General features: G+C 44.9%; 1 protein-coding gene across 25 annotated transcripts in view; it reads left to right on the forward strand.

The window, feature by feature from the left end:
- CEP112 (centrosomal protein 112) overlaps nucleotides 1-27,692 on the forward strand; it is a 422,076-nt gene that overhangs the window by 329,429 nt on the left and 64,955 nt on the right. For 23 of the 25 annotated variants that reach the window (XM_027080441.1, XM_027080442.1, XM_027080431.1 and 20 more), the window contains 2 exons: nucleotides 3,026-3,088; nucleotides 9,105-9,254. The exons of 1 other annotated variant lie outside the window; for it this stretch is intronic. In XM_027080441.1, the coding sequence (XP_026936242.1) occupies nucleotides 3,026-3,088; nucleotides 9,105-9,254 (213 nt within the window). Of the gene's footprint in view, nucleotides 1-3,025; nucleotides 3,089-9,104; nucleotides 9,255-20,885; nucleotides 22,096-27,692 lie in introns of those variants that run through there. One more of the 25 variants, XM_027080440.1, reaches the window with a different exon arrangement.

Below are 27,692 nucleotides of genomic sequence, written 5' to 3' on the forward strand. Positions count from 1 at the left end.
CTCACTTCCCATCTCACTTTCTTGCTTTACCCTTCTTCAGAGTGTTTGCACCATCTAAAATATTATCACTTTGATAAGTTATATGATTGCTGTCTAGGTTAGAAGTTCCATGAAGGTAGGGAGAGATTTTTGTCTGTCCGCTGCTCTAGTCCCGGTTGCCTGGAATGGATGCATGAATTGGGTGGTTAATTGTAAAAGACTCTATCTGAGGTTGTGGGGTTCTGGGGCTGAGTAGCCTCAGACCCTCGAAGAGTAGCTGCATCTTCGTCACAGGATGTCGTACACTAACCAGCCTCTCTGACTCCAACTTTTTTGGGGAAAAGTAACAACCTTTATGACACTATAATTTTCATATTTTCTAGTAAGTATTTTTGAAGCCTTTAGAACAGTGTGTGCCACCGGGTAAGAGCTCTACAAGTATTTATTAAATAAGCAACAAGTACTTTATCGACAGCATTTTTTGATTCAAAAGTATTGGCAGGATGTGAAGCAAGACAAGTAGCCCTCATGAGCCCCGTGTGGCCTCGACTCTGTAGCGGAGGCGGCTTCACTGGCCATAGAGCCCGAATAGAGGCTGGTGACTTGGTAGAGAAAACAGCAATAGTCGCAAGCCCTCTCTAGTCGGGAAAAAACAAAACTACCCAGTGTATTCAGCGCCATTATAGATGCGAAGAGATTTATGGGATAAACTCTAGAGAGCTGCTTGTGAACTTCAGGTCATAACTCACACGGCTGTTGTCTTAGCTTGGGTTCTGTTACAGAACACCACAAACTGGGCGGCTTATCAAGGACTGAAATTTATTTCTGATCGTTCTGGAAGCTGGAAGTTGGAGGTCAGGGTGCTGGTGTGGTCCAGTTCTAGTAAGAGCCCTCTGCCAGGTTGCACACGGCCATCCTCTCACTGTAGGCTCAAACGGCAGAAAGAACTAGCTCACTGGCCTCTTCTTATAAAGGCGCTAATCCCATTCATGAGGGCTCCACCCCCACAACCTCGTCACTTCCTGAAGCCTCACCCCAAATACCATCACACTGGTATTAGGGCTTCAGCCTTTGAATTTATTCCATGTCCACCCCTGGTTTGCTCCCTGGAGAGATGGAATGAGAGAGGGGACCCAGGTATAGCTCAGGGTTAAAATAAAAACGGGGTTGTAGGGCTTCCCTGGTGGCGCAAGTGGTTGAGGGTCCGCCTGCCGATGCAGGGGACACGGGTTCGTGCCCCGGTCTGGGAAGATCCCACATGCCGCGGAGCGGCTAGGCCCGTGAGCCATGGCCGCTGAGCCTGCACGTCCGGAGCCTGTGCTCTGCAACGGGAGAGGCCACAACAGTGAGAGGCCCACATACCACAAAAAAAAAAAAAAAAAAACGGGGTTGTACAGGAATCAGTATTGTGAACATCTAGGCACCCTTCTGAACACCCTGGCAGCCCGACGTCTGCCGCCAGGCGGTAAACCAGGGGGCACAGCTCTGGGCAAAAGGGTCCAAGAAGGGTGTCCAGTCAGATACCGGTATGAGAGAGTCCAGGAGCCTTAGTGATACCCTGTGATGACTCCACCTGTCCCCAAGCCTGCCTGTTTTAGAGGGCCACACTTTAAACAGGAAAGAACACCAAAGATCACCAAAAATTGAGGACAATTTCTAAAGTGAAAAACAGAGGCCAAAACAGGCTGGTACAGCAAAGAAATAAAAGGAACTAAGAAAAATACAGACACTCTAGAGAACAGAAAGAAAATTTAAATGTGTGTGTGTAGGTATAGACATTGTATAGGTGTGTATGAAATCAGTCACCTCGGAGAAGTGGGATTCTCTGGGACGCCCTGTGCCGTGTGTTCCAGCCGGTGAAGCGCTTGTGCTCTGCCACGTGGGGTCGGGTCCTGGCTCCATCGCTTCCTAGATGCGCCACTGAGCAGCTCTCCTAACCTCTCTGTGGCACAGCTTCCTCGTCTGTTAAAAATGGGGAGTGATGGCGTGTTCAGAGAGCAACAATGAAACTCTTGGAAATTACAAACAGGACAGCCGGAGTCTTTAAAATCCAATACAAAGTTTAACATTTAAAGTCGAGAATTGCTACAAAAGATCAAAAAGACAAAGTAATGGAAGATAGAAACAACAAGAAAAAGATGCTAAACCTGTGAGGTCCAGTATTCAGAGCTGCAGAGACAGGCAGACAGAGAGACGAGAGAGAAAGACCAGGGGAAAAAGAGAGGAAATTAAGAGAGAAATGACCAAAGCCTTTTCTAGAAATGCAGGACACGAGCGCAGATTGAAAGGGCCTGTTTAGTGCCTGCACAATGGATGAGAAAAAAGGCCCGGCTAGGGCAAGTCACCGCGACATTTCCGAACACGGAGGATAAAGTGCAGGTCCTGAGGCTTCCAGGGAGACGGAAAGCAGGTCACACACAAAGGATGGGAACTCGGGTGGCAAAGGAGATCGTGGAGTTCTAAGTAACGTGGACTTCTTCTGGGAAGGCCTCCCTACTTCCAGGCCATAGAAATTGTTTGATTTAGATGTATCTGTCAGTTCAAAAAAAGAGCTCTTGTGTGTCAGCAGAGTAGGGCTCAGACCTTGGCTCAGTGAGTCTAAAATCTCCTATCAGCCTCCACCAGGAGGGTCTAGTTCTTTTCTCTTTAAACTAAGGGAAAGAGTGTTAAATTTACCGTCTTCCCTCCCCCACCTCCGATTCCCTCTCCCCTCGTTTCCTCTTCCTTCTCCTGTGTTTCCTCTCTTCCCTGACTTCACACACGTTTGCTGGGTCTATTTCTGTCTCTCCTTCTCCCTTTCTCTTTCCACAGAAGTCTGTGTTTGTCTAATAATTGGCAGGAGAGATCTTTTTTTTTTCCTCTTTTGCTTTTTGCTTTTTAAGTGATGAATAGTTGGCGTTAGATCAAAGGCAAGCCCTGTGGTTTTCTGGCTGCCCCAGAAGGGCGGTGCAGCTGGCAGCCATCCCAGCTGCCTGGTGATAGGCGTGTGCGAGAGATACCAACCTCACAGGTCACTGTGTGTGTGTTCATTGCATGTGTTTTTCAGGCCAACAGCAGGCTGAAGCAGACCGAAAAAGAATACACTCAGAAGCTTGCCAAATCCTCACAGGTAAGAGCTTTAAAGAAAAAAAGAGCAAAACCAAAACAAACAAGAAAGAAACCTACCTTAAAAGCACTTGTACTTTAGAGCTAAATGTGATTCTTTTCCGTTTTTTATGGGTTAGTGTCATATTTACGATGAGTATGCAGATGCTGTTAATATTTCAGTCTCAACTTTCTAAAATCAGCATACTGAACCATTTGAACCGACACACACACACACTCAGATATTGTAAAACCAGCCTGTGTACTTGAACAAGTCCAGGCTGAAACGTATTTCACAAGGGCTGGAGAGACACACCTACCTTTGTGATGTAAGCGGTTTGATACATCTGTGCTTTTTTTGCAGTATTCCATTTTGCTGCACCTAAAGACTGGTTAACAACAAGATTCAAAATGGCAAATATAGTGGGTTAAATTAGCAGCTCAACTGTTGACTCCTTTTGGGAAAAAGAAGAATTACAAGGGCCAACATTGACATCTTGCTGGATGTTGTTACTATAGTAGTTGTAGTAGAAGGCCAAATACTGAACACTTGTCTCTACTTGACTTACGATGCTTGGAGTCCTTCTGCACAAGCTGTTATAATGATGTCCTCTGGCGTCATCTAGGGAATTCCAAACATTCCTTAGTCGTATGAGTCATTGTGGAATAAATAAAATGCTAATTTTCATCTTACAGATGGATAGATGAAGCCATTTCACTTTGTGGACATCATATCTGATGATTTTTAAAATCAGTTTTTCTTAGTATTTTTGCCATGTATAGTGAGATGTGGCCGTCAGCTGAAATGTACGTACACAGTGGTGGTACTAGCAAGGCTACAACAAAACGATAATGAAATTAAGAAGTTTATGGGGCACTAATCATATTGGTTCATTCAGTTTCATTCACAGGAACTCTGGGATTAGAAACTATTACTGGCCCCATTTTTCCATTTGAGAAAACTGAGACTCAGAGAGGTGAGGTCACGCAGGTTAGCAAGTGACTAAGCCAGGACCCAACCTGTCTTTGACATTGGAACGGAAGGTCTTAACCTGACACCACCAAGTCTGGCCCAACCCCTCACGTTTTTAATATGGCAGAACTCTGCCGATAATTATGAAATTGCTTAGGTTCTACAGTTATTTCTAAAATGTGCATATGTTATATAATTCACATCCCATTAGGAAAGCAAAAAGTCTTTGTCTAAGTGAAGACGAACGTGTTTATCTAAAAGGTGACGGTGATGTCTCAAGGGCCATTATTCCAGGCAATAACATGGGGAAATATCCTCTTTAATCCACTGAGAAAGATTCTTATAATCAAAAGAAATCTTATTACTCCAAAAGCGAAACTAAAACGTGAAAAAACCCAGCTGGCATACCCTTACATCCTGCTCACTTTGCTTTATGTTAAATGGCGGAGGTAGACCAAAAGTGAGGTACAAAACAGCTGATAGAAATGCTTAAACACTGAGAGTATTTGAGTTTTACCTAAAGGAAGGTGTGAAGAAGCCTGATTAGTCCATATTAAAGCAAATTAAATGTAAGTTGGGGGGAAGAAAGCCTAAGCTTTGGAGTCCACAGACCTGAGTCCGAATACCAGCCCCACCACTTACGTGACCTTGAGCGAGTGACCTGCTCTCTCTGGAATCCAGTTTCCTCATGTGTAAAATGGGGGAGTAGTATACTTACCTCAACACAATGCCAGAAAAGTGCTTGGTACAGGGCCTAGGACACGGTAAAGCATTTAACAGCCATTAGTTCTTATAAGGGCCTGTGAAATCTCAGTGGAGAAAGGAAAGGGGGAGCAAAGAATGAAAAATGTATGGAAGGAGCAAGAAATGATGTGTTTGAAATTTATTTCTGGGCGTTCAAGAACTGATAAAATCTCCCTCCAGAATTTGGAGAGGCAAAGGGTTGCTGGATATTTCCCCGTGTACGGACATGAAGGAGGTAGGAGCAGACATCAGCTGGTGTCCTGTGCTGTGGCCACCCTTCATAAATGAAAGGGCAGTGCAACACCTAAAAAGAAAAATCCTAGAAAAGATAGAATAACACGATACACGATAGTCCACCTTCTCATAAGAGGTAGGATGACCTTACATTACAAACATTTTGTTTGCCCACCTCTAAATAATATAAATATTTATATGCATATAAATATATGTATATGTTTATATCTGTGAACTGGCATTTGAGAAACACTTGTCTATAATAAAGTCAGTTCAGAGAAACAGATTATTTGAAAATAAACCTTATACAGCAGAACTGCGGATGGACGTCTGCCGTCTTCCAGCGATGGTCTGCTGGAACCTCTAACTCATGTCTCGCTGAGGAGAGTGCCCGAAGCAAAGCTGCTTAACCGCTTATCAGATTTTTCTAAATCCCTCTCTCTCAAAAAAAAAAAAAAAGTAATAAGATGCACGCATTAGTAATGAATACACTGGTACCTAGGGAAGCATCAGGTTAAATTTGGAAAATATTTTAAGTATTTTACTCCCTTAAAGGAAGTCACTTAACCTTTAAGATTTTATCAAGCCCTAGGACCTAGTAGACCATGCACTCTGAACGCTCACAGGCCCAGGACGGCGCCCCTCCTGGGTCGCGCGGTGTTCACCCTGATGGCAACGGTAGCGCCATCTCTGAGCACACTCCCCAATATAACTTCCATCAGAATCGCGTATTTGTTCTTTTTTATCTTAATATTACATATTAACCTTGCCTTTTCATCTTTCATGTGGTTTTCCCCACTCATCTGACTTACCTAGAGGCCATTTTTCAAAGAAAACTATTGCCGTTTTTGCAGGAATGTAGGTAGCTGCGGAGAAATGCTAGCAGAGCCTGCCCATCGCCGAGGGACCGATGTCCCCCCACGTGGCCCCCAAGCTCCCACTGGCGCAGATTAGAGCCTGGGCTCATGCCCCGTGCCCATATGCCCCCCTCCCTGCCACTCTTCAGGGTGGCCACCCGGAAGGCACGGGTGCCCCTCTTCCACTTATTTTCTAGGGATCTTCAATGTTTGCCAAACCTTGCCATGTATGCCTTGTCCAGTGTATTTTAAAGAAGAGTTTTATGAAAATCTCAAACTCTACTATGATCTAAAAAACAAGAGAGTTAAAAATGAAATCTTAACCTCTATTTAGAATCCTGTTATTTTTAAGACCTAATAAGCCCACTGACACTTATGCAAAGTAGAAATTGCTTAACAATATGATGAAATATTACAGCTTTCATTGGTTAGGTTGCTTACAGTATTAGCCCCAAATAACTTTCCTTTTGCTTCCCCAAATCTTAATTTTGAATATCCATATGGAAATGTTCTTATCCACTTCTTTCTCTGAAGCTAATACAGGATAGACATTTAGTTGAGTGGTAGCATTTTGTCTTACGATTTTTAATATGATTCAGTCAAACCCTGTGGCGTTTGATTATGATTGCACAGGTCAGTTTTTCTTTTTCTCAGAAACGTTTTACATTATTACTCTATGAAAAGACTAAATTATCTCAATATAATTTGCCAGGGAATTATTTTTTCTTATTTACTATGATTATAGTTCCAATACTTAAATATCTATCGCGTGCCAGTTGTGTGCCCTGAGCTAAGGAGAGAATAGTCTGTTGTCTTATACTCTAGGTCTACAGCCAAGACCTAATTCATCTAGTTAGCGTGATTATTTCTCAATCTTCATGTAAACCGCAAATCTGCTTCCAATGTTACCCATATTTCAGCCGCCTCTCTAAATCCAGCGTGTCTGTCAGTCTATCGATTCATTTATCTGTATGAGGTATTTCACCCGAAGTGTTTTGACGCTCTCCCTATATCATCTTCATAAGTTTTAAAATATAACTTGCCAAGGATAAGCTCATTATTTCCCCAAAGGAATTCCATTATTCCCGCAAAGAGTGTGAAGGCTTCATTTTCTACACAAAAGCGAGTGTGTTCTCCTCAGAGCATCCTGGTCTTCACCCGTCATTCCTTCCAAAACCTGCATTTATTTATTTTTGACGTACGCTGTCATAAGTCTTCTGAAAAGAAGAGATCCGTGTCTTATGTCCTGGTGGTCATTTGAAGAGCCCCCAAGTATTTTTTACCTTCAGTCTTGGTCAGTTAGAAGCGAATCTACATCTTACTAATTTTTAAAGACACAAAATTACTTTGTACCATAAACATGCGCTGTGTAATCGTGGTGGTGGTCTACGAATCTACACGTGATAAAATTGCATGACAGAACTAAACACACACGTGTGCGCGCACACACACACACTGAACGCATCACAGAATTAAACTCACCACTTCTACCACGTTTCAGTTTACTCAACTTGAACCACTGCACTAGTCATTGCAATAGTTATTTTTACTATTTGGCCCCATGTTCTTATAAAATATCACTCTTAAGTTTCATGCTGGGCCAGGGAAATCTGGCTGTTTCTTATCTCCAGCTCCCCTTGCTCTGTAACTGTGAGTGAGCTGATTATTCTGCGCCTCAGTTTTTGACATTTACTCTAAGAATTTAACCTTCCCTGTTTCATAGAAGTGCTGTGAGAATTAACTGAATTGCAGCCAGAATGGAAACACTCAATCAAAATTCAGAAAACAGATGAAAACATCTTCATTCTCAGTAAATGAATCCCTCTTCTCATTGCAGAAGGTTCAGATTTGCATTTAAAAATATTAATATATTTTGCCATTTATTTCACACTTGTTTTATATTTGATTATTTACAAATTCTAAGTGTTCACCTTTGTTACAGTGAGTTTGCTCGCTTCTCAAAGCTTAAATGTTCCTTTTTTGGGTAAATATGCTACTTATGTCAGTAGTAACAACTAATGCTTCTATAGCACTTGGCATCTGGAAGACTCCAGACCCTTTCTGGTTACTGCCTTATGATACTGTAATCTAGTTTTGTCATCAAATAATAGTTGAAAAACTGAGCTTCAAGGAAAATCTAGTACTAACTGGTTCAGTGTTTCTCACCAGTCAGCCCTTCTCCTATAGACCCAACAGCATAAAGTTCTAACCCAGGACCAAGGTTGCTGCTTTTATTAGAAGAAACAACCATTTCCTGCTTCTGAAAGGTCCATCACTATTGAATTTGAAAGGAAATGGATACATCCAAACCAAAGGAAGAGCAGTGCTCTCAGTAAACCTGTTAAAGAAAAGGTCCCTCATCCGATTTACTTTGAGACCATGGAGGGAACCCAGTCATGGAGAGACCCGATTCTCAAATGTAGAGAGTACTGCGGGAGCCTCTGAAATGACTCATTTGAACCAAAAATAAACTTCCATGGATATACATCAGTTAGGAAGAAAGCAACCTATTTGGAACTGTATCATAATAAACTTGTTTAAAAGGAAGACAAAGTAGTAGCTGGTTAAGAGGAACCGACTAGTACAGCATTCGACCTGTCTGCAGGGTTCACATCCTGCCTGTCTCCTGGTCGCATGGCGTCTTCAGCAAGGTCACGGGTTGACCTCTTGCACTGCCTCTGTCTCTCCATTTATAAAAGATGGGCAGTGACACTGCTTGTCGCCCAGTAGTAACTGACACAGGAACCGAAGTGCTTAGCACAGTGCACAAGCGTTAGTAAACCCTCAAAAATCATTGTGTAGAGTTAGGTAACTATGAACCATGAACTCTGTTCATGATTTTCTTTGGTTATTAGAGTTCAAAGTATTATGAAAGGCAAAATGGTTTTTTTTCACTCTAACAAGTATGTTTCTCAGTAAAATGAATCCTGACACATTTCATAGTTTTGAGATCACAGATGTCCTTTCCTCTGATGAGTAAACATTGTGGAATGTTATAGTGGGAACGGCTTCCAAGTATATTTGGTTCAGCAGTTGTTCACCATTCACAGTTTTATTATAGTCTTTTATTGTGTGGAATTTCATGCGTTAGTGTGTGTGATACATTAATTGAAAATATTTAGTTTGTGGACTAGAGTTTTGCCAAATCCATTCTTTCGTGAAGCATAAATACATATAAAATAGAGGCCTCTCACTGAAGAATTTGAAGCTACAGCATGCTGTTTTCATTTTAGATCATAGCAGAGCTTCAGACGACCATCTCCTCTCTGAAAGAGGAGAGCAGCCAGCAGCGGCTCGCTGCAGAAAGGCAGCTCCAGGACGTTGTACAGAAGTTTGAAGATGAGAAGAAGCAGCTGATTAGAGATAATGACCGAGCAATCAAGGTAATCTGGAGACCCCAGTAACCCAGTGGTACCAGCTGCTTTAATGTAATTAAAAGGAGGGCTGAAACCCCAGCAGTGGGCGGATGAATGCAGGTATCTGGCTTGCTCACACAGCCTGCAGTAATCCATTCACTGGACTCTAACTTTGATGTAGCCAGTGACTCAGGCTGCCTTCCCTCTAAAAGATCACATGCCGGCGGAAAAAGTCATTTTGGGCGAGCCCAGTCCATTCACATTGAACAAATATTTGAAAAATACCCTGTCCTTTCTCTTGAGAACCACTTTGGAGCTGTCTCTTGAAATTAGAATGACTGTGTTAGCCAAGGACTGCTGGCTAATGAATTCAGAAGTCAGCTTCCAGTTTACATTCTGTTCTCTGCCCACATCCTTTCATTATGGATTCGCATAATGAGAAAGAACCTGTTGGAGGTTTGGAATGCCAACCATGTGATGTGCTTGGACACCGTACTGCGTTGCTGCTGAGAACCTAGGTTGTTTCCAAATGGCTTCAGAGGATCACACCTTTAATAGCAACAGAAAATCCCCTGGACCCCGATTCTTTAGGTGACAGGCAGTTAGATCTCAAAGTAGTTTCTTCTTGGCTTCATAGCAGTGAATATTTTTGTAAGTGTCTACATCATGCTGTGTTTAATCTGTGAGGATAAGCATCTGGAAACCTTTATAAATAAGATTTAAAAGAGAACAAAACACTTTTTAAAGAATTCCCAGCAAAAGATTATTTTTCAGTGATTTTGCTTTGTTATAACAATGCTTGGAGTATGTGATCATACAAAGCACAGAAAAATAAAAGAGACATTTGGGTCACTGCCTTTTTCTGCCTCATCCCTCCATCTTTCTTTTCTCTAGCCTATTGTAGGCAATCTGAGTAATTTAGGGAGAAGTCAGTGTTAATGTCAGTTGCTTTGTTGTATATACCCTTTGAGCCTGGACAGCACTGAATACAAGAGAAACCTTAAGACATGGACCAAACCTTAGAGGCGAGTATATCCAGCCTCCTCACTTGAGAGGCGATGACTTGTTTTGTCGTTAATGAGATTTTTCCTGTTTTTTTCCATCTGTGAGCGTTTTCTCCCCCTACGTGTGATGAGACAAAAAAAGATGTTTCTTTTTCAAATTCTGGTAATTTTTACAAATCTTTGAAACTCTTCATTTATAGATGCAGAGGAAGTACTCATTGATCTGTAGAACTGTTTTGCTTTGCATGAACTGAGTTGCAACTTTATTTAAATTCTTTTGCTATATAAAAATTTCATTTTACGTGAGTTTCTTTTCCACTTGATACCCAGATACCGAGTGGTAGGTAATTTCCACATTTTAAATAAGTAATTGAATCCCAATATATGCAAAAGGGGAACATTCATTTACTTCATAACAACAGAGTTTCCAGTACTGTTTCTCAAAGATTAAAACATCTTGAAAGAAATGTAATTAGTATAACTGCCTATTTTTAATTAATTTTTCTGTAGTTTTAATCCATTCACCTGTTAAAAGGGAAAAACATTCTGACCCTAATTTCCAACAGACTAATCATAAAGACTGAAGTTGAAGTAAAAAGATGGCAGTATATATATATATATATATATATATATATATATATGTACATATATATATTTATATTATATTTATGACATATAATGACCAAAACATAGGTACGTGAAAATAATTAAAATCACAATGTAGATAAGATATAGTTGAGTTTTGATTCACTCACGTAGATTATGGATTAAGTGAATGACTTTTTCTTTTACTAGCCTATATCAGATAGTTAATGTATTAGCACTTGTTGCCTTGCACGATTTTTTTTAGGCTGTGTCACAAAAAATAATAGAAATAATAGCTGATATTTCTTCAACAAGTAGTATGTCCCAGGCTCTCTACCAAACATTGTCATTCACCTCACGTTCCATTGTCTCATTTAAGCTTTATGAGTAATTTTTACGAGGAAGAGAGTTTCTATCATCCCCATCTTACAGATGGGAAAACTGAGGCTCTGGGGTGAAGTAACCAGCCAGAGGTCAGATGGCCAGATAACTGTCAGAGCCAGGTTCAAGTCACGGTCTTCTGACCTGACAGCCTCAGCTATTAACCGTTACACCAGACCCCTGCATCTACATTGTCTGTGAAAGTGAATCGGTGACCAAGTGCGTAACCAAGTCAGGGTGTCGTCACTCTGATTCCCTGTCTGCCTGAATGATGACAGCACTTTTGCAACAGCTGTTTGATCTGGACATTCTAATTGTGTGTGAGTGTTTTGTACACGCAGATACATGGAGGGATAGAGATACTCAGAGAGAGACAGAGTCACCCCGAGGCTTGTATTTGGTTTTCTGAGACCAAGTACATTTGCCTGCATGTACATTCAAGTAAGCTCGTATGGACCTGATACTTTGCAGTATCAGGTCTTACTGTGTTTAAATATTCGCTATAAGAACAGTGTGCGTGCTCATCATGAAGTGTGCCTCACCCCACTTCCTGGGTGGAGGACAGAGTGCACAGAAGGCCCAGCGCTCACTCGGCGAGGGCCTCAGAGTGTTCCTGTGGGTAAGGAGCCCTTTCATTAAAGTCAGTCTTCAGAGAAAACGGAGGTATCGAGTGGAGGCCGCTGAAACCCAATTAAAGGGCCACCGGTCTGGGGTAGTGTAACACGATAAAACATCTCCGGAGAATAATTTGGCAATACCTACCGTTATTACATGGCCCGAGAGACGTGCCTAGGCTTTGACCCATTTCCAGAATTTGCCCTACATGGCAATTAAAAACTTGCACTGAGCTTTAGCTAGCCAAAAAGATGCTCATTCTAGCACTCACTCATTTATCTCATAACTGTTCATTGATCTCCCGTCATGTGAACGGCATTCACAGCACCGGCATTTTTGGTCTCCTTGCTATACTTTCTTTTCCACCGTAGCACATCGGCTGAAAACTAAGCTATATTGAAAGCGATGTTGGAGAAGGATATTTAGGGGTCTTGAAGATGTTCGCAAGACAGTTGTCAATGAAAGTGCAGTTTACAAGACAGTAGGTACATACGAGGCCATCTTTGCCCAAAAAAAGTACATATAAAGAGAAAAAAAGACTGGAATTACACATCGGAATTTTACTCGTGGTTATATCTCTGAGTGGTGGAATTTGTGGTAATTTTCTTCTTATTATCTTAGCTCTATACTTCAAGTTATAACAACAGTTTTACAATAAGAGACAATAAAAAGTGGTAGAAAAGGAAGAGCCTTCGTTAGCCCAGAGGAACCCAGTGGTCATAAGGGAATCACGCAGCCGAGACTCACAGCAGGCACGAGCCTTGTGGCTCAGAAGCGAGGCCTCTCACAGAATGGAATTCCTGGGGCGCAGAAGGAGTTAGAGCAGAAGCAGCCCGGTCCCGCGAGCGCCTCTTTCGTGCCGCGGTGCACCCGACCTCGAGAGCAAAGGGTCTTCATCACTTACTTACTGCTTTAGCCCACTCCTCACCTGCAGAGTCAAGCTTCTAAGAAGAGCTCTCTCTGCTGTAGAACAAATCACCCCAAAACTGGGTAGTTTAAAGCCACAGCTCTGTTATGTGCCCACGATTCTTTGGATCAGAGATGTGGGCAGGGTTGGACTGGGCGGGTCTTCTGCTCAATGGGTAGCATAGGGGGTTGTACGTGGAAGCTGCTGTCTAATAGTGGGGTTCAAGTCGGTGAGGGCAGACCTGCGCCTCCCTTACGGCTACCGTAGGAGGCTCACAGTGGCACTCCCACCGCATTCTGTCGGTCAAGCCAGCTCCCAGGGCCAGCCCCGAACCAGGGGGAGGGGAGACGGTCACCACCTCTCAGAGGGGCGAGGGGAAGAGGTTGTGAGGCCACGTAGATCCCCAGCAGTGGTCTGTGCCCAGCGTCCAGCGCCATCTCCTCTTACCCCTCACCTGCACAAAACGGTACAGGGGAAAACCTGTGTCTATATTCCTACCACCCAGAATCAACATTGGTCATTAACTAATCAGGGCATATTTTTAAAGAAAATCTACTCTATTTTTGTAAAAAATGGATAATGGCATATGCTCGTAAATAATTCAAAATGCAGGGAGCCAGAAAGGTAAAAATATTTAAAGTCACCACAGATTTCATCACCCAGAAATAGCCATCTTGGCATTAAGATGAACATCATTTCAGATATCCGACTACATATAAGGAGAAAAGAGAAGGAAAGCCAGAGAGACGTACAGAATGGCTTAATACTCTAGATCCGGTATTTTTTGAGTTTTAGAAAAATCTCAGGTTAATTTTACTTAAATTCAGCTGATGAAAGAAGCTAGACTAAAACAGGAGGAATTGTTAAACTTTTGGGCAGAATTTGATTCGGGGCTGAAAGCTGAGTAGATTAGAATACTCACAGTCGTTCCCATTACGCCCCCTCACCACCTCCTGCCTGGGGTTGTGTTGTATCTTTACAGCGTCTGGGTTTACGATATTCACAGTTTGTCTTTAACCATAACCCTCAGTTTAATACCCATGCTGTCTTTAAAGGACATGGTGCTTACCACTAGGCCTTTTATACCCCAGCCTTTTGCACTTCCATTCCCGAAGTTTTTACTTTGATGTGGTTCTTAATTGGCTGGATTTCATGGTCAAGTAGTTCCTTCAAGATTCATGGTACTGGGCTTCCCTGGTGGTGCAGTGGTTGAGAGTCCGCCTGCCGATGCGGGGAACACGGGTTCGTGCCCCGGCCCGGGAAGATCCCACATGCCGCGGCGCAGCTGGGCCCGTGAGCCATGGCCGCTGAGCCTGCTCTACTTGTCTGTACAATGTCCTTGGACTAGTAGCTGCCTGGGTGTCCTCCTCATGGTGGATTACAGGAGGGCAAAACATGAGCAGGAAGAAAGTCCCTGCAGCCTCAGCTTCATTTCCATCCACATCAGTGGGGCAGGGAAATCATATACCCTCTCTAGTCTGAGACCATGAGCATCTATGAACAGTGATTTAATCTGCCAATAAACAGGCTCTGAAAACTGCCTTAGCTCCATGGCAGTGCTTTCCCAGTTCATCAACCATCCTGAAACCGTTTCTCCCATCCCCTGTCTCCTTTTCCTCTTTTTGACACTCAAATATTGGTGTTAAGCAAAGCCTCTTCTGTTTTCTTTGTATGTGCTGTCCCTGGACAATCCCAGCCCCTCAGGTAAACTTCCACGCAAATGAATTTTGAATCTCCACCTCCATCCAGACTTCTTCTGAGCTCTCAATCCACATTTTTTTTTAACAGGATGGAAATTTTATTTTTATTTATTTATTTATTATTTATTTATTTATGGCTGCATTGGGTCTTCATTGCTGCATGCAGGCTCTCTCTAGTTGCGGTGAGCGGGGGCTACTCTTCGTTGTGGTGCCTGGGCTTCTCATTGCGGTGGCTTCTCTTGTTGTGGAGCATGGGCTCTAGGCACACGGGCTTCAGTAGTTGTGGCACGTGGGCTCAGTAGTTGTGGCTCGCGGGCTCTAGAGCACAGGCTCAGTAGTTGTAGCGCATGGGCTTAGTTGCTCCGCGGCATGTGGGATCTTCCCAGACCAGGGAACCTATGTCCCCTGAACTGGCAGGCGGTCAGTCCACATTTTTACGTACTGTTGCACAGTTTCACTTGGAGGACCCTCAGGCTGTTCAAACTACATACACCATAAACTGACTTTATCTTCCTCCCACTCTTCTCTCACCCCAACCTGTTCTTCTTGTACTGATTATAAGAATTGAAGTACCACCATCATCCACTCAGTCACTCAAGTCAGATTCTGGAAGCCCCCTTGAATGAATTCTTTGCCTCCCTCCCTCCCCAAGGTCAGTTCCTAGAATAACGTCTGCATATTTCCAAATGCACACCCCATCCCTCAATCACTAGCTCCTACCTTCTTAGACCTTCATGTCTTTGACTTTGCCTCTTACAATCCCTTTTTTGTAGAATCACTGCCAGTAGCTTGCCCCTCTCAAATCTGTCCCTCAAACTGTTGATGAAGTGACCTTTCTTTTTTTTATTTTTTATTTATTTTTTTGCTGCATCAGGTCTTAGCTGTGGCACGTGGGCTCTTAGTTGCAGCACACGGGCTCTTAGTTGTGGCACGTGGGCTTCTCTCTAGTTGTGGCTGCAAGCTTCTCTCTAGTTGTGATGCGTGGGCTCCAGGGCGTGTGGGCTTTGTAGTTTGCAGCATGCAGGCTCTCTTGTTGAGGCGCGCGAGCTCAGTAGTTGTGGCACATGGGCTTAGTTGCCCCACGGCACGTGGGGTCTTAGTTCCTTGACCAGGGATCTAACCCATGTCCCCTGCATTGGAAGATGTATTCCTTCCCACTGGACCACCAGGGAAGTCCCATAAAGGGATCTTTCTACAACACAGATATGAGTATGTGGTTTGCTTCTTAAAATCCGTCGGTGACTTTCCATTGCCTACGGGATGAAGTCTACCCTTGTAGCATGGCGTGTGAAACACTTCACCACCTAAACCAGTGGTTCTCAAGGTGTTGTCCTCAGACCCCTGACCCCTGTGGGCCCCTGAGATCTTTTCAGGGGCTCCACCAGGTCAAAACTGCTTTCATAATAGGACAAAGACATCAGATGCCTTTTTCACTGTGTTCACATTTGCACTGATGGTATAAAAGCAGTGGAGGATAAAGCTGCTGGTGTTTTGTCATGAGACATGGCATTGACACTGAACTGTATGAGTAGTCATTTTCTTCACCACACATACTTGTGCTTTAAAAAAACCTGAAACACGTAGTATTAATTTTATTAAATCCCAGTCCCTGAGAACACATCTTCTAATATTAATAGGAAGGACACATAAAGCACTCCTGCTGCATACTGAAGTAGGATGGTTGTCTTGAGGAGAAGCAGTTCTGCATTTGTTTGAGTGTGAGCTGAACTCTAGTCACTTGGAAGGACGATTGAAAGGCGAACTCCGCATATTCTGTTCTGACTGCCTGGCAGAGGTTTTCTTGAAAATGAAGGAAGTGAGTCTGGCGCTTCAAGGATAGCAACTGACTATATTGTTGCTAATGATAAAATTTGAGCTTTCAAGCAAAAATTAGGAATTTGGAAAACTTATACCATCACTGCAAGCTTGACAGCTTCCCAGTACTTGAAGACTTTTCCGATGAGATCAGTGGTATTGCTAATGATGTGCACGGGAAGAAACAGGGAAGAATTAGTGAAGTGTATCAACATTTGGAAGATTTTTATAAAACTCTGAACCAGTGTTTTCCAAATCACTGTTGTTACAAAATCACGCGTAGGTGAAAGACCCACTCAAAAAACAAAGTGGACCAGTGGATTTTAATGTTCACAGTACACAGAGTTTACTGATAGAGTTTCACATTCCACAAGGCAGCTAATAACATTTTTAAGAAACTACCGCTTGTCGATTTTTGATGTCGTCACAAGGAATATCCACAGTCATCTGAAAGGTTACTAAAGGACCCCTCCCTTTTCAACTGCTTACCCATGTGAGACTAGATTGCTTCCTATACTTCAGCCAAAGCAACATCTCATAAGAGACTGAGTGCAGAAGCAGAGATGAGAACCGAGCTCCTTCTACTGAGCCAGGCGTTAAAAAGATTTGCAAAAGTATAAAACACAGCCACGCTCCTCGCTAATTTTTTCTTGCTTTGGAAAAGTAGTTACTTTTATTTTTAAAATATATGTTTAGGTTCATACATAATGGGTTTATTACTGGTATTTTAAAATGAATTAATACATAAATGTTTTAATAGTTGTTAATTTTAATTTCTAATACAGTGAATATCAGTAGATATAACCCACATAAACAAAACCTCTTCGGGGTTCTTGATTTTTTAAGAGTGTAAAGGGGTCCAGAGACCCAAAACTTTGAGAACCACTTGTCTAGATGTGGCCCTTCTCTCCACTGTATCAACAGCCAGCCCTCAACCTTCACGCTCTCTGCGATCACATGAGCTCCCTGTAGAGTCCTTTCTCTTAAGATTTCAATGTCATCTTTCTGTGAGGTGTCTGAGTGAGAAGCCCATGCCAGCTTTGCTCCTTCCACTACTGAAGTTTTCGCTGCACTGTAATGGTGGTCCCCAACCCCTTATCCAAAACCTAGAATGTGTTTTGCAAATCAGCATCTGCAGGTCTAGGGAGGTGGCATAGTGCTTGTCTTTATCTCCAGGTGGGTCTGGGACAACACGCTGCACCCAGACTCGTGTGCAGAGTGATGGATGTGAATCCCCCAAACGGGACAAATAGGAACTCTGAACACCCTCACAGCGTCAGTCAGGTTTTGTTGCTTCACAAGTTAACCGCAGCCTTTCAAAAACAATTCATGATTTGAGGAGGATTTGGGGACTGAGAAGAGGAGATTGTGACCTGTATTTGATTCCTTCTCTTTATCACCAAGTAGACTCTAAGCCTCTTGAGAGCAACCACTTATTGAAGTTCATGGCTTAGTGGAAGTTCTAGAAATATACTGAGTCACTGAATGATGTTACCACATAAATCAAGGCTCTGGAAACTAATCATGTCACTTTATTCTCATTTAATTGATGGCAGCAAACTTGTAAATATTTTGTGATGCTATAGCAGATATGCAGAAGTAACTGGCTTGCGGTAACAGTAATATATTTTGCCCAATAGGCAGACTCTAATAAAATACCCTACACCTTGTTTACACATAATTTCTGTACTCCAGCACTCCAGTGGGAGGTCCCACCAGGCTGTACCCCAAAGCCAAGTCATCTGCTCGGCAGTGACTGCTCTCTGCTGAACTCCCAGAAGTTCATGGGGGAGAAACTGATAGAAATAGTTGTATGGAAAGACCGGGGAACATTCCTCTGGCATCATGCCCCACCACGGCTAAGCCCTTTCTTTGAAGCTGGTGTATTGAAAGTTCCTCACTGTGAAGCCAGATGTCCGAGCAGAGATTTCATATCAAGGAGAAATGTCATCAAATTTTTGCTTGCAGGCCCAGAAAAGAGATTCTAAAGCACGGACGCTCCTCTCCCTTGGCCACTGACTAGAGTTCACGAGAAAAGGTCGGCTGCCAGTAGGACATCTAGAAATCTGGTCTGTGTTACCCGAAGGGCTTGAGGGAGGGAAAAAAGAACATTTCATAAGATTGGGCAATTCTCACTGTGCTAAAAGCTTACAGGAATCCATTTCTCAAAGAATAAAATTACAGACCTCATTGTGGGGTTTCAGGAGCGTTGGGAAACAGAGAAAGCTCAGTGCCTAGCATCACATGGCTTTGTTTGGGACCCGCTCGCTCGTTATTTAATTGTCGTCCCCCCTGCCTGCACGTCCTAAGGGCGTGGAGGGCGCAGAATCGGAATGAATAACGCTAAGAAGAGAGATGTATTTTCCATCCCACCCAAGAAGGCTTGCCTGCTCACTCAGAAAGGAAGACAGCCATTCAGTCACGGCAGCGTAAAGCATGAGTGCCATTGTCCAGGAAGGGTACTGCAGAAGACGGGCTTGGATACAGTGAGGCAGCGAACTATGACCCTGCTGCTAGAGCAAGGAGGCGCAATGGCAGTGCGTGAGCAGAGAAGAAATGCACGGTCCCCCCAAGTGCTCTGCCCCCGCCTTTCCTCCAGGTCTGCTCTCTGGCAGATTTTTGTTTTATTTAAAGACCAGTTGAAGATTATTTGTTCAGTGGGAAAAAAAACCTTCAAGCACTATGAAAAATGCCTTTAGCCCCTGGGACCTCGCCTGTGTATACTAAGGAATGGAGTAGGGCTGTGGATGGCTGAGCGCGTGACTGAGTGGGGGCGACTGAAGGCGTGCAGGTGAGACAGGTTCTTCCCGCCCTGGCGGCGCGGACGGCACTCCCTTCAGGAGTAGAGTCACTAGGCGACTCTGCGCGGTTAGTTTAATTACTGCCCCGTCCAGAATACGAATGGCTTCGGCTAATCAGACATTGGAATATAGATGTATCGTTCAGGTTCTTTAATGTATAAAAAATAAACAAATAACTATTTGGAAATATTTTCATCTTTAATAATTCTGAACTGTATCAGAAGCCATTTCAATGTCTGTATAATGGACTGAAATATATAATTTCATCATTACGTAGGCAGCAACACCTAAAGTGACTGAATGATTACCATGTATACGTATGTGTTTATACAGGTAGTTGTATATATTTACATACATGTGTATATTCAGAAGCACTGGGTTATATAGGATCCTAATTATTAGAAGACTTGATAATGATTTAATATATTAAGGTAATTTTATTTTAAAAATCTGGCCATGTCTCACCACAAATGGCTCTTTCACTCTGGCAGAAGCTGAGCTCCTGTTTCGTGCCTGGTGACTCAGCCAGCCTCTCTGTCACCACTTCCCAGTATTGAAGTTCGTGCCTTTTCCTTCCACCTGCCATGACATTACCTCTTGCTTCCCAGGACGTCCTGGGAAAGGATTCCACACGCTGCTCATGTCTCCCTAGGCCTCAGCGCTGGTGACAGCATCACCCAGTTGGTGTGCTGGCTTGAAGGAGCCTGTTGGTACGTTATCAGGAGTACTGCCAGCTGGGGCACGTGCACCGTGGAAATCGGGGCACACTGCTGCAAATGCTTCTTGAGAGCCAGCTTTTCCCAGCGTTATTAAACTTTCACCAGCCTTCAGCTGCCATGGTCCCCTCCCCCTGCTTCCAGCTCTGGTCCCCCTGGTCATGAGGACCGTCTGCCTTCCCAATACAAGGGGTGTAAGGACAGATGGGTGGATGGACTGCGTTTCACCACCCTTCTTGGTACGCTTTCTAGCTACCCGCCAACCTCGTGCTCTGCTCTCTCTGACGCATATGAGTCAACTCTACCAAATGTTCCCTTAAAGCCCCTTTTCTAATCCCAATGCCACAGTCTTCAAAGTAACCTGCTAACTCTTGTCTAAACTGGGTGCTGTTTCCCCACTTCTAATCATCCTCCAACTCCATGCAGCGTTTGACCGAATTGACCAACGTTCCTTCTAGAGCAAGGCTTGGAAAACTTTTTCTGTAAAAGGGCTGGATAGTAAATATTCTAGGTTTTGTGGGCCATAAGGTCTCTGTCACAACTACCCAGCTCTTGCTGTTGTGGTGTGGAAGCAGCCTTAGACATTTGATCAACAAGTGGGTGAGGCTATGTTCCAATAAAACTTTATTTAGGAAGATGGGCCAGGTGGCAGATACGGCCCACTGGCCACTGTTGGCTCACCCCTGCTGTAGAAACTCACTCTTCTCTTGGCTTGTCTCCTCTGCTGGTCTCTCTCCCTCCTCGTGGGTGTCCTTAAGTCCGTGTCCTGGGCTTTGCTTCTCCTTTTTCCCGCACAGTGAGCTCATCTCCCCTGTGACTTGAGCTGTCACTTCTATAGAGATGCTTCCCAGACCCCTTGCCTGATTCCTGGTTGGGCCGCGCGTCTCCCACTGCCTGTATGTAAATCGTCTTCTTTCGGAGAAGGCACCACTGTTTCACACTCAGTAATTGCAACATGCAGTTAGCATCTTCCCTTCCAAATTGGCTCTTCTTTGCAGTCTATCAGGGTTACCCCCAGTCTTTCTGTTTCCTGTTAGAAACTTTGGGCCCGTCTTTGTCCTTTCTTTCCTTCATCCCCGTTTATCTCAAGTGTATCACCAGAGTCCTAAAATGTATTTCTTATTCCTCTGATAGGACCCTGTTCAGAGCCCTTCTCAACTTGCGATTGATTTAAAACAGTCTCCCTCAGCTGGTGTCCCTGCCAAAAACTCTGAGCTCCGGTCCAGCATGAAGAACTCTGCCAGAGAAATCTTAAATCACCGATTTCCCTGCCGTACAAAGAGTGCTTAGAAATCAATACAAAAACACTAACCAGCCAGTGGACCAAAAGAGCAAAGGATATGAACACAGAACTCACAGACAAAAAGTAATATCCAGTAAATATGGGAAAGCGTGCTTATTCTCATTCCTCATTTAAAGATGTAACGAAACTGCAAAGTTCGGAAGGGCCTGGCTGCCACTTGATGGGCATAAATTTTGAACCTGAAAAACCAGCCCGTGATGCAGCAGCGTTACTGGAGGTTTAAATCCGTGCAGCCTCTTTGGAGGTCAGTGTGGGGGAGTGTGCTGCCACTTCAAGTGCACAGAACCTTTGAACCTTTGGTTCCACTCATAGGAATGTGTCCCGTGGACATAGTTGCCAGGCTCTACAATATCTTTGTAGCGCCATTTGAGCAAAAAGCTAGGGGAAAATAAATTATGGTCCATGCAAGCAATGAAATAGTATGAGGCCATTTTAAAAGAATGAAGTAGACCTCTGTGAAAGTGAGACAGGATTGCCGACATTAGTAAGTGAAACGAATGCAGAATGCTGTGTACATCTAAAGTTGCTGGAATGCATCTCAGTCATGGGTAACTGGTTATTTTGGAGAAATAGGACTTTTTATTTTTCATTTTATGTCTTCTGATGATGTTTTCATTTCTTACAATGTCATATTACTAAACTGAATTTAAAGGATCTCTTTTAACGACAAGGTCACTCTCTTGCGCCCGGCTTTCAGAGCCCGTCCAGGTTTCTCAGCATTCCTCAGCATGTATGTTCTGTTCTAGCCAAGCTGGACTTCTCGCTGTCCTCAGGTTCATGGCAGTGCCGCGTCCTGCCTTCACTCATGCTCACTGCAGCCTCTTCGTCTGTCCTCAGCCTTGTTGAGGTCACCAAGGCCATCTCAGGGCCCTCCTTGCCTCCTCTGGGGAGTTTCTCTGACTGCTCCGGTCCCTGGGGAGCCTTATACTTTCATGAGGTTCTGCCATTAATGCTTAGTGATCCTCTTCTTGTTTCTGGTTTCTGCATCGCACCCACAGTACTGGGCACCCAAAAATAAAGACTTAGTTGACTTAAAGAATATAATCTCGAATTATTATCTGCTGAATTTTATGTCTGTTATTGTATTTTAAGGCAGCTTTAAGCACATTAGCACCAAGCCTGCAGTTAAAAGAAGGGGCACACACACACACACAATCAGATACCTAAGCCTTCGGGTTAGCAAACTCCTCTCTGAAGATGCAGAGATCCTTGATGTGTTAACACCTTCAACCACTTGAAGCAGTTCATGCTGTAATGTGAAATTGTTTCATCAGAGACTTTCTTCCCAACAATTAGATGAGCTCATCTCACTTGAAGGACCAGGAAGGACTTAGCATCTAGAGCAGGAAGTGGGGAGGGGAGACATAGACGGTAATTTAGGGGCCTGAGGAGTAGAGCTGGTGGTGTCTTCAGGGGTGGGACCAGCAGCTTCAAGGTTGGGCCACCGTGGAAGAGGGGGAGTGATTCATACGTATTTGTTACTGTGGTTTACATGATCCTACACTGACACGTACAGGCTGAGATACAGGTACCCTTTTTTTTTTTTTGCGGTACGCGGGCCTCTCACTGCTGTGGCCTCTCCCGTTGCGGAGCACAGGCTCCGGACGCGCAGGCTCAGCGGCCGTGGCTCACGGGCCCAGCCGCTCCGTGGCATGTGCGATCTTCCCGGACCGGGGCACGAACCCGCGTCCCCTGCATCGGCAGGCGGACTCTCAACCACTGCGCCAAATCAAATCAATAAATCAATAAATTAATGACGATAAACCTAGTTTTTATACATAGATTATATTTTCCAAATGCATATAATTGGAAAAAATTCATGTGATGCTGTCATGCCATCAAAAAAGACCAAAGTGTCATTTCCAGGGATGTCAGGAGGGGTCTTTTGCTACCATAGCAGCAGTAGTAGCAGCTAAAAGTAGAGGTTTGGAGCGAAGAGATCTGGGTTGGTTGGTGGGTTACAGGAATGCTTTAATGTTGGAAGCACAGAGGAAAGAGTAGAATTAAAAACAAAGACACAGCCCCCATGTTTTTTGAGAGGCAGGACCCTTTTGCTTTTATGTTTCTGTCACTTGCTCCAGGACCCTTCAGAAAGCCCTCTAACCACCTAAATAAATATTCACATGGCTGCTCAGCGTCTCATTAATAAACCAAGATTTGGTGGTAAAATATTCCAGAGTAACATATGATTTGCATCTCACCCTTGTTTAACTTTAAATCTCAAGCAATTAATAAATTAGACTCGAGAGGTTTTTAAGAAGTAACATCTTACACGCACCACAAATTGCATTATTTTTATGTGTAAATAATGATGAAAGGAGAGACTGTTCCTTTGATGTGTATAAACTGCGCTGTGAAATATGCAGAGAACATTCTCGAGTTTGGTCGCAGCCAAAACAAACAGACTAGTTCATGAAACAAAGCAGCAGCGTTCTTAGAAACAGCGTTACTTTTTCTTTTCTTCCCAATTGCTCTTTTCCCATCTTATATTCTTGCCATTCCTTGGGGCAGATTCATTCCAAGTTCAAAAGCGATGCTAGCCTGCATTTCCTCATCCAGGCAACCGGGTCCTTCTCAAGTTCTTCGCGGTGAACTTGTCTTCCTAGCAAGCTCAGACCAGATCACGGTTGGACTTGCTGGTTCTCCTGCAGTGAATCATTTTTGTCAGTAGTATTTCATTGTTGCTTAAAAAGCCAACTATTTCAAGTGTTAGCAGTATTTGGAATATTGGTTAGGAATATCGGTATTCCTCAGAGAGATATATTTACTTACTTTTCTATCTTCCAAGCTGGCTTATCTAGTTTCCTTTTATTTTATTTTATTTTTTATTTTCTATTTATTTTTTTGGCTGCGTTGCGTCTTCATTGCTGCGCGTGGGCTTTCTCTAGTTGGGGCGAGCGGGGGCTACTCTTCGCTGCAGTGCACGGGCTTCTCATTGCGGTGGCCTCTCCTGTTGCGGAGCACGGGCTCTAGGCGGGCAGGCTCAGTAGTTGTGGCTGGCAGGCTCTAGAGCGCAGGCTCAGTAGTTGTGGCGCACGGGCTTAGTTGCTCCGTGGTACGTGGGATCTTCCCGGACCAGGGCTCGAACACTGCATTGGCAGGCGGACTCCCAACCACTGAGCCACCAGGGAAGTCCCTCCTTTTATTTTTAAATCGTATCTGCAGATCCTTGTTTACAGAGTCTGAGTCTGGCCTGATTTCTTCTTTGGTATATACTCAATAAACAGCACCTTGTTTTAAGTTCACGTCTCCCAGGGGAAAAGGATGCAGAAACAGTTTGGACTCCTGTTAGAATGTGGAGCAAGTTCAGGATGAACCTCGCAAGATGGTTCGTGTTCTACATCTGACCAGGCACGTCTTCTTCATTGAACACAACGTGTAGCTAAGATGAACTATGAGGTAGTTGTGCTGAACTGCAGAGGCCAGAGGTGTACACTTGACCTGCAGTCCCTCCCAGCCTAGAGAGCGGGTCTTCCGCCACGTGAGCAAATTTGCTGTGGCCCTGTCTCAGCCTTGCTGACAAGTCCACCTTCCCTTCTTGGCCTGGTGCTTTTTCGTTAACACTGATCCTGAGCGCTGGTCACTTCAAATAACAGTCTTGTCTGTCAGATCCTGAGTCACCTTTTCTCTAGCTGAGTTTTTATTCCGATTTCTTTTCTTCTGATAGCAGTTTTCCACTCAAGTTCACCATCTTCCTGTTCTCCTCCATCCTCCCTTTATTCTTAAAGTTTGATGAGCAGAGTATTAAATATAGTGGATTCCTGTGAAACTTGCGTTTTATATCAGCTAAAATCGCAGTCCCACTATACCTCATGGATCAATAGTATCTTAAAGTTGAAAAGACTCTTAGAGAACTGGCTCCCCAACCTCCCATGCTCATCCCATCTCACAGATAAAAATCCTGAGCCCACCTGAGGGGACGTGCGTGGTCCTTTTCACGTAGCTGTTGGCAGCTTCAAGCCTCGAACCCAAGGCTCCCACATCTTTGGTCTTGCCCTTGTGCTCCATGTATTCAAACACACATGAGAATGGAAATAAAGTAAAATGTATTTTACTTTAAAATATGTGTGAGCTGCCGAAATGGACGAAGCCTCTTCCTCACGACCTGATGCGGTTCCTGTTACTCAAGCAGAACTTCCCTTTGGCTTTTAGACTGGGGCTCGGCGAGGTCATCGCTTGTCTGGACGGTTGGAGAAACGTTTCCTTCTGTCGTTGGCTTTGTTGCTTGCTGTGACTTTTTACAATTATCACTAGTTGTCCTTGGAATCAACATGTTTAAGGCCAATTTAGAATAGAGGTCATGATTTGAAAAGCAACTTTCTAAAAGCACGTTACCTAACTTAAAGAGCGTTTCGAAGGAGGGAAACGGTGCATCACGGTCTCTCACGGCCTCATAGACGTGGAGCTTCGGCAGACACCCCACGATTGGTTTGTGAGAAGACCGGAGAATTCGTTTTCCAAGAGGAAACCGATCATTTTGAGAATCCGTGTCGTTCAGATGGCTTTATTTGTATGATTCCAGTGATCAGTGAATGAAGTCAATACAGCAGCCTTCTTTATTTCTGGAAGGACGCTAACAGTGGACTGAAAATGGCAGGCTCTGGGGTCCCTTGGAGTAATTTTTTCAACCTTTGCCAAACTGTGAAGTGTTACCCGAACCCCCATCTTTTTGTTCCCACTGTTTCATTGTTCTGAGGCTCAAAGCATCCTCTTAGATGTGCTTGCCTGTGTTGCATTTCAGAGACGTACAGGGCTTAATAACGTGGGTTCTGGAGCCAAGACTGCCTGGGTTCAAATCCTGCTCTACCGTTCAGAAACCGTGGGACCTCAAACACGTTACTCTCTGGGCCCCAGTTGCCTCATTTCACAAAATGGAAGTTACAAAAGATGAGCAGGAATTGCTGTGAGAATTAAATGATTACTGCTCCAACAGCATTTAGGACAGTGCTTCCATTTACTAAGTCCTACGTATATGTAACTGTTCAATCCTGAGTTCAAAGACCCGATCCAGTGACAGTGGAGGGGTGCTCGGATGGAGCCCCGCTGAATCCCCGCTCTCGAGCCCGGCCCCTCGAGCCGCTGTCTGCGCTCCGCGCCCGCGCGCTTCCTCTCGCTTTACAGGCTGACTTGGGTCCCGGCCCCTCACGGAAACCGCTCCTTGTGTTGCTGGCGGCGCCCTCGTTGCTCAGCCCTCGGACCCCTGCCCTCACTCTGCGGCCCCTGCAGCACCCGACGCTCGGCCCTGTGTGTCCCTCTTGCCCTCGAATCCCGTCCATCCTCGGGAACTCTTCCACCCTTTTCTGGTTCGGCCGGGCGACGCACGCGGCCTCCGCCCCCACTGCCGCCTGGACGTGGAGCGTCCTGTCCCTACCCCACGTCCCCGGTCTCACTGCATTCCAGACCTTTCTGGAAGTGCCCTGGTCCTCCACACACAGCTCGGCGTAGCCTGCAGGAACCTGAAACTCATCGCGTCCAGACTGTGAGGCGTGCCCGGGCCCCTTCCACGCGCTCCCGGACGCGGTAGCGGCCCCGACCTCCTTCCCGCTCACCTCCTTCCCGCTCGTTGCTCGTCGCCGCAGGCGGCCTGTCACCCGGCCTCGCGTCCCCTTGGCTCGGCCCTTCCCCTCGTGCATGGGGCGCCCTCTGTGTCCTGACGCTGAGCGGCGCCGCCCGCAGGCTCGCCCTCCCGCCGCTTCTCCCGCGCACCCAGCGCCGGCTTTCCCCCCCACCCCGGGTCCCGGGCTCCCCCAGGCTTGCGAGGCTCCCGACCCACTGCCTCGGCAAGCTCGTGCCTCCGCCCTGCGGGCACCTCAGCCTCGCTCCTCCGCTACCCCTGCGACCTGACGCCTCTGCCCCGAGGAGTACTGCGCTGGCCACGGCCGCCTCCCAGGACTGCCTTCCGCTCCACCCTTTCGGCCCCCTTGTGGGCTCGGATTCTCTCCCGGCCGTGGGCACACGGGCGTGGTGACGGCCGTCACCTCTGCGCTGGGCGCTCGACTCCAGCAGGACGAGGGCCACTCACCACAGCCCCGGGCCCAGTCTGGTGCCGAGACCTCGTGGTCGTGCAGCGCTCGTGTGTCGGCCCGCCGGATGGTCACTGGCGGATAAAGGCCTAGTGTCCACTCGAGTGTGGCGTGTATGAATCGGTGAAGACAGAGTGCCTCTCAGAAAGCACTTTGCTTTCTTCAGAAACTTTTTAAAAATGTTATTGGCGTATAGGTGACTTACAACGTTGTGCTGGTTTTAGGTGTACAGCACAGTGATTCAGTTCTACAGGTACAAATTTGTTTTTCAGATTCTTTTCCCGTACAGGTCATTACAGAATACTGAGTAGAGTCCCCTGTGCTGTGCAGCAGGTCCTCGTTGATCATCTATGTCATACATAGTAGTGTGTATATATTAATCCCAGACTCCTAATTTATCCCTCCCCACCCCTGACGCTTCCCTCCTTTGGGGACCGTAAGTCTGTTTTCAGAATCTGAGAGTCTGTTCCTGTTTTGTAAATAAGTTCTTTTATATCAATGTTTTAAATTTATGGCAACACTCATGCAGAGAAAGCAAGCGATTTAATTTCCGAAGCATCCCTGAACCCTTATATTCTCCACCACGCGTCTGGGGCACGTCCTCAGACTCACCCT

The sequence above is a fragment of the Aethalodelphis obliquidens genome, unplaced genomic scaffold (assembly GCF_003676395.1).
Source record: "Aethalodelphis obliquidens isolate GAN/ISIS:26980383/991018 unplaced genomic scaffold, ASM367639v1 scaffold44, whole genome shotgun sequence".
NCBI lineage: Eukaryota > Metazoa > Chordata > Mammalia > Artiodactyla > Delphinidae > Aethalodelphis > Aethalodelphis obliquidens.